This window comes from Thunnus thynnus, chromosome 20 (assembly GCF_963924715.1).
Source record: "Thunnus thynnus chromosome 20, fThuThy2.1, whole genome shotgun sequence".
Lineage (NCBI taxonomy): Eukaryota > Metazoa > Chordata > Actinopteri > Scombriformes > Scombridae > Thunnus > Thunnus thynnus.
Window position 1 is genome coordinate 5,707,188 of NC_089536.1, and position 12,753 is coordinate 5,719,940.

Consider the following 12,753-nt stretch of genomic DNA (forward strand, 5'->3'; position numbering starts at 1 on the left):
TTATTGGCTGGCGGGCTGCATTGAAGCCCAAAAACATCCTGAACACAGCAAAATAAGAGAATTCAGGCAGAGGGCAGAGTCTCCGCAGATATAGACACTGCCACACACTTCTAGTGGGTCGTAAGTGATGATTGAGAGGGATTATTTTTGTAAGAGTCTATACAATGTTTTTTTTTTTAGTAAAATCCTACTCATTCTGCCTTTAACTTGATCGTCACATTTAAATGTTTTACTTAGTGCACATCCCTCTTAAAAGTTAATTGATGTTCAGACACTAAAATCTTCTCCTCTGGGGATCCGTATCCCTGTAATGTGAGGAATAAAAACGTTCTATTAAATCATCATTGCTGTCTTTATCTTTATACGCAGCCTGGACAGAGTGTAAGACGTACAAGGTTACATACAGGGCAGAAAAAACTACAAACGGTGTGAAAGTGAAAGAAAATAGTTGGACATTTTTATCTTTAACGTGTAAAAGATTAGGTCATAAAATATCATTTTAAACTTACGATGGAAATAAATAGCAGTTTAAGGATTTTTAGGACTCTTGTCTCTGCAGAAAATAAACTATATGGCCATTAGTATGTGGACACCAGGACAAGGATTACATATCCTAAACCAGGGGTGTTAATCTGCTGCTATAACAGACTTCACTCTTCTAGTTTCAGGCTTTCTACCAGATTTTGGAACTTCGCTGCTGGGAATTTTTCCTGTTCAGCCACAAGAGCATCAGTGACGTCCAACACTGTTGTTGAGCAATAATGCTGCGTTCAAGTCATATGGGATTGATGGGAAAGATGGGAAAGATCCTCATGTTTACTGCTTGCGAGCATTTATTAGACAACTCAAAGACAGACAGAGTTGGTCGAGTAATGATTAAAAATACTGTGCACTGACAATATACTATAACAGTATATCCGTTATATCTGTGGGTTTAATTACCATGAATGATGGATTTAGGCTGACGTGAGGCGTCCCTGTTTGCTACATTTTCAAGTACTTCTGTACTATTAAGCACCGAGTCTGATATATCGACACTTTCAGAAAACTCAGAGTTTCCCAGACATAATGACGACTTGGAAGTTGGTGTTAACGACAACTCCGATATGATGTTAAGGTCTGGCTCACATTCTGCATTGTAATCAGCAATATATTAAGAAAACGGCATCTCAAGATGGCGCCCTGTTCATTCCAATGATAGTTGCTCAATAGATACACAGTACCAGTCAAAAGTTTCTCATTCAAGGAAAACTTGAAACTTTTGACTGGTACTGTATATGTAAAAAACGTTTCTGTACATGCGGCTTTTTGAGACGTTTCAAATTTCATTGGACCTAATGGCTCAAATTTTGATAATACAGAGTCATCAGAGTAATTTCTGGGGTGTTAATCTGATTTTTTTTCTTTACAGCAGGTTGTTTTATAATCACTACATATGGGAAAAAAATCTTTTTGGCCAGTGAGTATCTGTGACCACACAACCCAGCTCTGTTTCTGGGAGCTTGTTTCCAGTTCATCCCAAAGGTGTTGGATTGTGTTTTGATCATGGCTCTGGGCCAGTCAAGTTCTTCCACACAAACCTGGGAAAAACATTTCTTAATGGACCTGGCTTTGTGCACAGGGGTGTTGTCATATTGAAACAGGAACGGGTCTTCCCCAAACTGTTGCTGGAAAGTTGGAGCTGCACTGTTGTCTAAATATTATTGCATGCTGTAGCATTTAAATTTCCCTTCATTGGAGCAAGAGAGCCCAAACCATAAGAAACAGATCCAGATAAAAAAAAGTGCATGTCCACATACTTTTGGCCATATAATACCACCGACTCTCAGCATGATGTACCGGTATGTCATCATCACAAAGAAACCACACTAATGAAAGAACCACTGTTTTGGGGGGATTGTCTTGAATTCATTAGGGAAACTTTGACCTAATTAGGGCTAAATGAAGCAATAATTTTCTCTCATGGTTGAAGCACTTCAGGGAGAGCACATTTCACCCCTCAAATCGCTCTCCTCATTACACTCAGCATGACTCGCATCCCCTGCAGCCCCCCGTCAGGACAGCCTTCCCATTCCACTCTGCTGCTCCTCCATCTTGGCTCTTGTCTCAAAAGTTTATCCTGCCAAAGTTCCGTCGCCGCTTTGATAATGATGCTATTAATGAGCCCGGGGAGACTCTGTCCCCCATGATCTTTGCTCCTGTCCTCATTTTGCTTGTCTCTGTTTTAACAATGCAGCATTAGGAAGATACAAAGGTACAGTATAGATCCTTTTACTCCAGTCATCCTCCCATCGGTCTGTTCATCATGTCTGTCTCAGCTGCACGTTGACAGGAACTGTCTCTCATTTGTCATGTGTGTTTAATGCTCCGGTCAGGTCTGCCTGACACTTGGACTCCTATAGTTCAATGTCTCCTGCAGAGAGAGGGCTGACAAATGGGTGACATGAACAAAGCAGGCCTTTCTCTCTGTGTTTACTTAAGCAGCATCTTTGTAACGTCTGGCACTGGATAGACTTGTTCAGCCTGTGAGTACAATAGCTCCTTCTTGTGCAGTCTTAGCCAACATTACGGTTAAGTTAGCCCCTGTTTTTCCTCTCTGTAAAGGAATAGTTTGACATTTTAGGAAATACGCTTATTAAAATATGTAGCTGGATCCAGCAGCTTGGTAGCTGTATATATTTACCATAGAGATGTGAGAGTGGTCTTCTCATATGTCACAGCGTTTCAGCCATGTTTTTAAATAAATACAGACGTCAACACAGGCCGCATAACAGCTTATGTTTTACCTGAAGGATATTTTTATGCTTCAAGTCTGTTTTTTTCTGTTTTACCAACTAATAACTACAGTAATTGTTTGTTGGGCTCTGAGCGCTGCCAAAATGCCAGTGACCAACACTCAATACTGCGCCTGAACGCATCCTGTGTAGACACATACAAAGCACTGAAGCTGCTCTGCTTACATGCTGCTTTTCCACTGTGCAACTTTCAACAATAGAACAAATAAGCAAATTTCCCAAAATGCCAAACTATTCCATCAAGTTATTTCTTTGGCCTGAGAGGAGCAGTTATAATGTCAAGGGGACCAAAACATGCATCCTATTTTTGTTCATTTCATTCAAACTGCTGCTGTGTTGCAGTTTCCAAAAATGTTTACATTTCACTCATACACCATTATCATAAAGGAGAATGTGTCATAAAAAAGGGGATAGTAAATGTTCTTGCATGCTGTGGATCATAAGTGGAACCATACAAGGCTTTATAAGTGAAGTAGAGTGACCCTAGAAGCTGATCCAGGGTCAGGCCTTTTTGAAGCACTAGTGGTGTAGATGACGGACAGAGAAGCTGATCCCTCTCCAGCAGCACGCGAGGGGCAACTTCACCCCGGACGATCTGTTTAGGGTGTGGAAACCTGACCCCCTGAACCAACACACGCCCTCCTTTGATTTGATTGGCTGTGCATCTCTGTCCCACTGCAGCATGGGTGTCAGGGTGATGGACACTTCTTGGGTGTCACGCAGGGGCTCTTCTTCTACGCGTAAATCCTCCTCCACGCCACCGAGCGTGCATCCCCCCTACCCGCCCTCTGACGCTCTCATCCCCGAGCAGCCTGGGGAATTCTCTGCTTCCCCCTCCCCCACCCCTCCTCCCACTAGCAGCGACCGAGCCAGGTAAGGCTGTTGTGCCCCGTCCTCCTGTTTCACCCCCCCCCCTTCCCACACACCCCCTCACCACCTCCCACCTGCTGCTGCTCCCCTCCCCGCCGCGTGTGCTGCTGCGTCCTGCAACTGACAGAACAGCGCTGTCTGCTCTCCCACGTCTTCTTGTCTGTTGCTGTTTTCCCCTCCAAACTGCTCATCCTCTCACCTCGTCACCTCTGTGTGAACCCTGCTGTCTCGCTCCCGATGAAGCATGTCATTTCATACTTTGTGACTGCTCTTTAAGTTTCTTTGTTAAATATTTCTCATCCTTGAATGTGTAGAGTCATGTGTGGAGTTCATTTTCTGCTTGAGTGGTGATACTGTGTATCATATGGTGCAAGCAAAGACTTTCACTTCTGTTGAGTTTTGCATAACAAAATGTAGGAAAAGTTGAGAAAAGTTCATCCGTAGTTCAGTAGAAATGGCTCATTGCTGCATGTGCATGAATGATCTGTTTTGTTTTTGCCATTAGTCCAAGCATCATTAACAGCATAACAGTCCATTGTCGCAAGGCCCTGCAATGGATGAGGTGATTGACTTTTCTGTTTTATTTCATTTTCGTGATTTGAAAAGACTTTCATGAGCACCTATTCTTTATTTTCTTTGTGCTGTTCCCTCTGGAGCCCTTACTTCTCTTCCTAACACAGTAATTAGTATTCGCCTGATTTCCCTCCCTCATAATGGACCAAACTTAAAGGATAAAGCTGTCAATTTTTTATATTTTTACGTGTTGTCAACAAATCTCATGTGCAGAGCCAAACCAATAATGAACTGATCTACTTACAATTATAGTTTTTGTACCTGAAGCCTGATACATCCTGACATATCTCTGTGCTGTAGACCTCCATTGTTGTCCAAAAACTATTAAAAATACATCAATGAGCCACACTGTTGCACTGGGTGACATGTTCCTTCGCCACAAAGGCAATGGCTGCCGTAGTTAGTTTAGAAACTGCACCAATTTGTCAGAGAACTTCAGTATAAAGTCAAGAGGTCGTGATATGTAGCACAACAAGCTAACGAAGAACTATAAACAGATCCTGGTGTCTGCTGTACAAGGAACTGCTCTCTGGAGACTGAAAATGTGATCGCTGTTATTAGTCTTTGGAGCTGTTTCTAGACAAACTAATGTGACCAAACTCTTCATGATGAAGGAACATGTTTCATTATCATTGACGTGTTTTTAATAGGACGGAGGTCTACGGCACAGAGCAATAAGATATATCAGACTTGTGACACACACACAATACTTGTTAGTAGGATGAGTTAATTGTTAGTTTGGTTCTGCACATGAGATTTGTTGACAATAAGAAAAATATAGAAAATCGCCAGCATCATCCTTTAAACTTATAAATCAATATATCCCATTTCTTGTTCCTTTAGATACTAATGAATTCATCCACTTTAACAGCTTTTCAGCCTCTGAAGACCACTACGGTTCCCCATGAAACTTTGGTATTTTTATCATTGCAGCTCGGATGATGCATCCTCCAATTGGTCGGACTCCTGTTATGCCTACCCCTCCCCTGAGGAGGAGAGGCCGCCTCCCCCTTACCCTTCCTCCTCATCTTCCTCTTCCTCCTCCTCTTGCTCGTCCTTCTCGCTCCCTCACCACCATTTCTACACCCGTGCACCCCCGGGTATGCGTCCCGTCGCTCCCAGTCCCGAATCCGTGCCTCCCGGCCAGTCCCCTCCCCTCCGCCGCTCTGGCTACAGCCCAGCCTCACTCCCCCACTCCCTTTGCCCCTCCCCTCAGCAGCTTGACGTCAACTCCAACCCCAAACCCAACTCCCTGCACCTGCCCAAACAGGCCTCCCTGTCCGACGCTCCGCATGCGCCCCCGTCCGAAACGAATGGCTCCACCCTTTACATCAAACCCCCGCTCGTTCTTACTCGCCACGATCTGTTCCTGAGCTCCCCCAAACCCCCCAACACCCCCCTCTCTGCTCCCCCTCCATGGGCAGCCTGTGCCTGTAACCGAGAGAGAGGAGCCAAGCCGACTAGGTAAATACAGAACCCTGCTTAACTCGTTCGTACAATTCACACACAAATGAAGAGAGGCCCCACAGGGACAGCATGAGAGAGGGATGATGTGAGGAGAAAGAGGGATGGGTGAGATTCAGATACTCCCGACAGCTCCGCCCTATTTTCTGTCTTTTTTTATTCCCCTTTGGTTTTCAATCCGTCAGTCATTGAAATCAATCGTTCTTTAGGAGTTTCATTATCAAATCCATCTTTAATTAAATAGCCATGTATGCAATCCATAACTTTCCATGTTGCCAGGATATTCAGGAGCCGGTTGCTAGGCAACAAAGGAAATTCAAAGCTTTCGGTGAATACCATTATAAAAGTGGGCGTTAATGAGTCATGCCAGTGGGCCCAGTCAGCCCTGAGTTGTGCACTGCAAGATCAGACCTTCACTATGAAAACACACACACACACATACAATGATGCATGTTTAAGATGGAAAGCAACATCAACTAACAAAATTACCATGGTGTTTGATATTGGAAAAATGCCCAAAGACGTTCATCTGCATTTATCCACCCCGGCTTTAAATCCTCGCAGCTTCAATCATCCATCCATGCCTCATCTGCTGAAAGTCAGAGCCGGAGACTGTCAGTCACTCAGAGTATAAACTGGTTATGTTTTGAACTTTAAGCCCTTTCCCCATTGGCATTCTGGCTGCACTGCACTGTAAAAGTAAGGAAAATCCATTAAGCCATCAGGGTTTATTTGGGATCTTTTGAACTGTTTCTGCTGCACCGCAGTATAGACTACACATCCGTCTGCAGCAGTGGTCACTCAGGCAATTTGACATTGAACTATGGGTGCTCATATTTTTTTTAAAGAGATTCATGGAAACAGGGTTGACATTATTATTAAAGAGGAGTGAGATGAACAGGACAGCTTGTGACTGGAGCGTGTTTTTCTTTCTTCACTCTCTCAGTACTCTAAAGAACAAGGAGCTGTCTCCGGTGATCGGACAGAAGGGAATCCAGGGGACAGTGACCTCTTGTGGACAGCCACAGCACTCTGAGCACAGCCCACACACCCTGAGGAGAGGTAATCAGGCCTTTGTTTCTTGTATGAGTCACTGAATCCATAACATCATCTATCTGTTAATCTCATTTGAAAGCCCCCTTTTCAGACATGCAGCTTGTTAAGTAGATTCTGTTTGCTGGCAATTTCCAAATTTAGTTAATTAATCGATTTGTCGATTGACAGAAAATGAATCGGCAACTATTTTGATAATCGAATAATCATTTTAGTCATTTTTTTAAGCAAAAATTTGCTGGTTGCAGCTTCTCAACTGTGATGATCTGAGGCTTTACTGTGTTATATATGACCTGAATATCTTTTTTTGGACTGTTTTGGACTGTTGATTAGACAAAACTAGACATTTGAAGACGTCATCATGAGCTGTACAAAATTATAACAGGAACTTTTCAATATTTTTTAACATTTTATACAGAAAACAATTAATCGAGAAAATAAGGATTAATAGACAATGAAAGTAATTAGTTGCAGCCCAAGTTTGAATAAGTGTCAAAGTCACTTTTCTGTAACAGTCATGATGGCAATGTTACTAAGCTGCAATCATATCAACATAAAGGCTACAGCAGCACAAGGTTAAATAAACAGAGAGACATATTAAAGGTCCCTCTTGTTCCACTGTCTAAGAAAACTAATACATTTGTTATTCAATTATTTTCTCTAAATCTCTAAATCTCTAAATCAGCTTTATAAAATTCAGTTTAAAAGAACAACACTGTAAATGAGCCAGTTTTAAGTTGTAGGGATCTTCTCATGTCAGATCAGTCTAGAAAATTGTGCTCATGGTTTCAAAAGAGGAAAACAAGAAAAACTAGGAAAACTGCTATAACTCTTACTTGTCTTGAACGTCTGCCATCTTACCCTCTTTCTTCCTGAGAGGACCACGATGAAAATAAGCTTTTAGCTTCATTGTTTTTTATCCTCAACAATTCAATTGTATGTTGGGATTGGCAGACTGCAGTCTTGTATATACTTTAATTGTTGTCAAATAAAATCTATCATCATGTCATTTATCCCCTTAACGTTTCAGCTTGCATTTAAGCCAACTGCTTATGATATAAATATCCAGCAAAATGCTTTCCATACAGTATGTGAGAAAATAAGATGCCACAACCTAACTTGTCATTTTAACTGTCAGATCGTAGGCTATAAAACAGGAGAAGCAGAATTACAGATTCTACTAATGAATGCTCACATTAACGAGTAATTTTACTGGTGGATCTACAGGGTTGATTAGACTAGTGAGACGCATCCCTCGATGATCATTAATTAACTCTAAAATAAGTTTTAAAATCCATCATTTATGCAGCCAGACAACTGATAACACGTTTTTTTTTTCCTTCAGATAATTATTTTCCAGCTCAGTGCCGTTCTCTAACAGCACCTCTGCTCCATCTGGTGCATCAGCTGAAATATCTTGCAAGTCTTGCAGTTCTGTCCATAACCTTTTTGGGTTTTTTGTCTTACCACAGCAAAGAAGCTGGCCCCAATCCCACCTAAAGGTCCATACTGCCAGACAGGAGCCATGTCCGACCAGTCGACAGGTCAACCGTCTCCAGTCAGCCTGTCACCCACTCCCCCCAGCACCCCCTCCCCATACGGCTTCAGCTACCCACAGGGGTACGCCACCATCGGCTCCCCGGGACAGATCCAGATGGCCACCACACCGTCTCTCTCCTCCCCGCCCTCGCTGGCCGGGACTCTCACTAAGGCCAGGCCGACACCCAAACCGCCCCGGCAGAGACCCAGCTTACCTCCTCCACAGCCCCCCACCACTCCTGGCAGCAGCCCCCAGCCTCTGGAGCATTCAGCAGGTCTCCTGGATGGTTTATCTCCTGGGGAAAGCATGTCCACAGGTAAGGTCTTTAAAACAAAAGAGGATAACATTTCACTACATGTGTGCACCTTGACTGGACCGCTGTATTTAAGAATTGCTTTGAGGCACTTCATTTCTAAGAACTTTGTACTTCTACTTTATTACATTTTCACAGAAATGAATGTCCTTTTAGTAAACTACATCTATCAGAGTTATATTGTATTTTGCATAAATAACATGGAATAAATTAATTTATGCTGTGCACTTCAATACAACATCCACAATCAGCATTGCTTGACCACCAGCTTTTATAAGATAACGTTAATAATAGATCAAGGACATGAAGCCCCTTTTCACTGAATTACAAGAAACACATTTAAAACATGTATTTCAACTTATAAACTTACTCAAGTACTTTTGATAAGAAACTAATTTCTATTTTTGATGAAGGATTTTCTTTATTTGGCAGTTTGTTGATATTTATATGTTAAAGTAACAAAACTGCACATTTTATACAAATATATATATATATATACATATATATACAAGGATATAGAGGAACACGTTTTCAGGACAGTGGAGTTATGTTGCTAAATTATTTATCAGATTGAGATATATATTCATCATGGAGTGAAGGGTTTTAATATAACAAGGAATTCAACATGACAAAGCTCATCTGAGAGCATAAAATATTCCATGAATGTAGTGTAGAGTAACACATTATATATCATCTAATATATACACTTAAACTTCACTGCATACTAATTAAAGGTCTGGTGATATTCTGTATTTTTTACTGTAAACAAATCCCATGAAAAGACCAAAACCAACGATGAATTGATCAGACTAACAAGTATCGTCTGATATATCTTATTCCGCTGTGTTGTAGACCTCCGTTGTTGTCCAAAAACGATTAAAAACACATCAGTGAGTCACACTGTTGCACTGGGTGACATGTTCCTTCATTACCATGAACACACACACTGTAGTTTATTTGACTCAATCCCACACACACCATCTTGCTGCAAGAAATACCCACCAGAGCCTGAAATGTAGGTTCATCCGCCACTGAAAATAGTCCCCAACAAATGCGCAATTTCCTCCTGTTTGAGTAACGTTTGCCAAAAACTACAGTGCCCAGCTGTTTTTGGAAATCACTGAGCCTTCTAAAAAAATGAATCTATATATTTGTAACCTGTTTTTAAAGCATCTTCAGTAGTTTTTGCATCTTCAGTAGTAACCAACGGCTTGGGACTGAGTGCCACAGAAAGGGTAGTAAAGTCAGAAAGTATTGAGTGAAGGACACCAGTGGTGGAAGAAGTACTTAAGTAAAAGTAGCAATACTACAATGAAGAAATACTCCACTATAAGTAAAAGTCACGCATCAACAGTCTTAATTAATAAAAAGTACATCAGTATTAGCAGCAAAATGTACTTGAAGTATCAAAATAAAGGTACTCATTATGGAAAATGGCCCAGATTAGGTCATGAAATACAGTATCAATCATAAACTGTATACATTATTGGAATATAAATACGGATTCTGATTGACATTAATGTTGTCATGGGGAGCTAATACATAGTATAATTATTACAAATTATACCGTTGGGTAGTCAGATCTACAACAATGGATATTTTATAAAGTGATCATATGTTTTACATATAAAATATTGATCTGAAAAGTAGCTACATGTTGTTACTATAGCTGTGAAATAAAGTTGAGTACCTAAAAATAAAATACCTCAAAACTGTACTTAAGCAGAGTACTTGAGTAAATGTACTTTTTTAGATTCCACCACTGACTAACACATTATTGGTCTTTTGATGGTATTTGTTGACAATAAGACAAATATAGAATAACCAGTCTTATCCTTAAGGTAATAGTAACTTTATCAGGCTGATTGGTCACTTTTGGAATCTCAACATAAATCTGCACTAAATTATATTATTTGTTGGCTGTTGCTGGATTCTCATCATCACTGGTAGTTTCTAACCATGTTTTTTGTCTGATTTTCCCCTCTTGTTGACTCACTTACAGCGGTATGAGGCGAGAGGTTCAGTGTGATTCTATTTGTGAGAGGGACTTTTAGGGTAAGCAGGAGTTCCTGTGCTAAAGTCTCACCTCCCCACCCTTCCAAACCCCCGTCTATGCCATCCTGGCCCCAACACGGAGCCGGTTTACAGTAGGGTGAAGCTGCCAGCAGATGCAGAGAACGATTCACTGCTCAATGGCAGCTTCTACACCCTGCTCCTTATGTTCTTATACATGACTTCTCCATGTGTATAAACCAACATGAACTACTGTGTTCAGTCCACCTCTAACCCATTTTGTTGGCCTTTGCATGGTGGCTGAGACTGATGCGATGCATGGCTTACATGGGCGTGTCGGACCGTCCAGTCTAAGCAGACCGGGGCGGAAGCTGCAACCTTTTCTTCCCTTAAGATTCCCACCCATAATGCCCTGCTCCGGCTGCCCCTTCCCTTCGGCTTTGACTGCCTCCTCCACTCCCCCCCACACACACTCCCACTCCACTCCACAATGTTGTGCCTCACTGCCCACCGCTCCTCCTCGGTCAACACACTTCCTGTCTGTTCAGTGTCCAGTCGTCCATCACACTCGTTACACCGTGGATGTCATCATTCTCACAAGAGAGGCAAAGAAGTAGCTGTTATTTGTATCAAACTGAGGTCAATGTGTTAGTTTATACATAAGTATAACTAACTAAATTGATCTTGTGCTTTTGGGTTTTGACAGCGTGTTTATAGAATTGATTAGTTGTCGTTTTTAATGCTCATTGATCATGTCTGAATCAGGTTTAAGCATTATGGGTGCACGATATTGACATTTCTGCAAATATCCAATACAGTCTATTATTTTAGCCAACATAGATGCTAATAGTGATACTCGCTGCACCACCACACGTCTACTGTAGTTTCCACCAGTGGAGTTACCCTGTCATTACACTGTACAAACTAAAAATCACTGGGTCAAAATTTTACCCAGTTTGGGTATATATACAGTATATATAGCACCAATGCAATATTAGGTTAACTTTACCTAGAACATCGGTTATTTTGACCCAGTTTTACACACAAAAAGCTCAAGTTTTAGCTGAAAACTGTCACAAATGTATTGTTTTTCCTATAAAATGATGTGAATATGACATTTAAAAGATACTAAAGTAATTAAAAATCATTAACAAACAGTGACATGTACTGTAAATTTAAAAACAGTAGAATATAACAAGGTTTAGTTTGGGTAAACAACCCGACAATAAAATAAAAAAATACCACTAAAACTAGGTCAAAACAACACCTCGTCTTGAGTGGCTTTCTATGTAAGCCACTATGTTGGTGCTATATTGACCCAAATTTGGTAAATTTTGACCCGGAGTGTAACTTCTGCAGATGCAACTGTCTAAAAAGCAGTGCTTGATTATTACAGTCCTGATTTATTACTAAACATGACACCATATCCGGGTGTCTGCAACCACTGAGGATGAATTACTTAAATTCAAATGTATTAAGCATTAAGTTTGACATATTATATATTATACCATATATTTTGGCTGCAATATTTCAATATTTTATTGTTGCTTTTTTCATTCCATCATTGAACACAGTATTTCCTCAAGTGAAACTTGAAAGTTTTATGCAACATTTTTGCATAAAATTTTAACATTGTGCTTTCAAAATTGGCTTGACATTACTACATTAAAACAGAAATGTCCTACGTTTGTACTGGTAATTAACAAATTAATAATCCACATACAGTACACTACATGGCCAAAAAAATGTGGATACCCCTATCCACATAGATATAGATATATTTTATCATTGTCCTCATGGGGGAATTGTTTCCACAGTGCATTAGAGTACATGTACCTCCAAAACATAGACAGATGTGATGTTGTGAATAGCGGGCAATGGAATTTAAAACCACTGTAGCAGATGGGACACAACTTCTCCATCTAATTGTCCTGTATCTAGATTGAAAAATGAATTGATGAAGCACGCAGGGTCATGTGCCACACAAGTGATGGCTCTGTTATGAAGATCTGAGAGGTTGGGGGCATACTTTTGTGTACTTTTGGACTGGGGCAGTTTTTTTGGCAGAAGATTAACACCCCTGTTTTTGGAATGACATGTACAACAATCACATATGATTGCAATGCTCATGT

The 12,753-nt window shown here is 40.9% G+C and overlaps 2 protein-coding genes across 8 annotated transcripts in view; one reads left to right on the forward strand and one right to left on the reverse strand.

Annotated features, from left to right (window-relative positions):
• Positions 1-12,753, forward strand: part of LOC137172686 (rho GTPase-activating protein 44-like) — a 109,159-nt gene that overhangs the window by 90,805 nt on the left and 5,601 nt on the right. For 4 of the 5 annotated variants that reach the window (XM_067577255.1, XM_067577254.1, XM_067577253.1 and 1 more), the window contains exons 17-18: positions 6,649-6,764; positions 8,228-8,611. In XM_067577255.1, coding sequence (XP_067433356.1) covers positions 6,649-6,764; positions 8,228-8,611 — 500 coding nt within the window. Of the gene's footprint in view, positions 1-2,236; positions 2,255-3,476; positions 3,669-5,171; positions 5,703-6,648; positions 6,765-8,227; positions 8,612-12,753 lie in introns of all 5 variants that reach the window. The other variant, XM_067577256.1, reaches the window with a different exon arrangement.
• The window catches only part of tex47 (testis expressed 47), a 39,589-nt gene that overhangs the window by 14,268 nt on the left and 12,568 nt on the right, over positions 1-12,753 (reverse strand). Inside the window, exons 9-10 of one of the 3 annotated variants that reach the window (XR_010925021.1) lie at positions 8,510-8,618; positions 7,592-7,627 (exon numbers count right to left, since the gene is read on the reverse strand). The gene's annotated coding sequence lies outside the window, so the exon portion shown is untranslated. The remainder of the gene's footprint in view (positions 1-7,591; positions 7,628-8,509; positions 8,619-12,753) is intronic. The other 2 variants (XR_010925019.1, XR_010925020.1) reach the window with 2 other exon arrangements.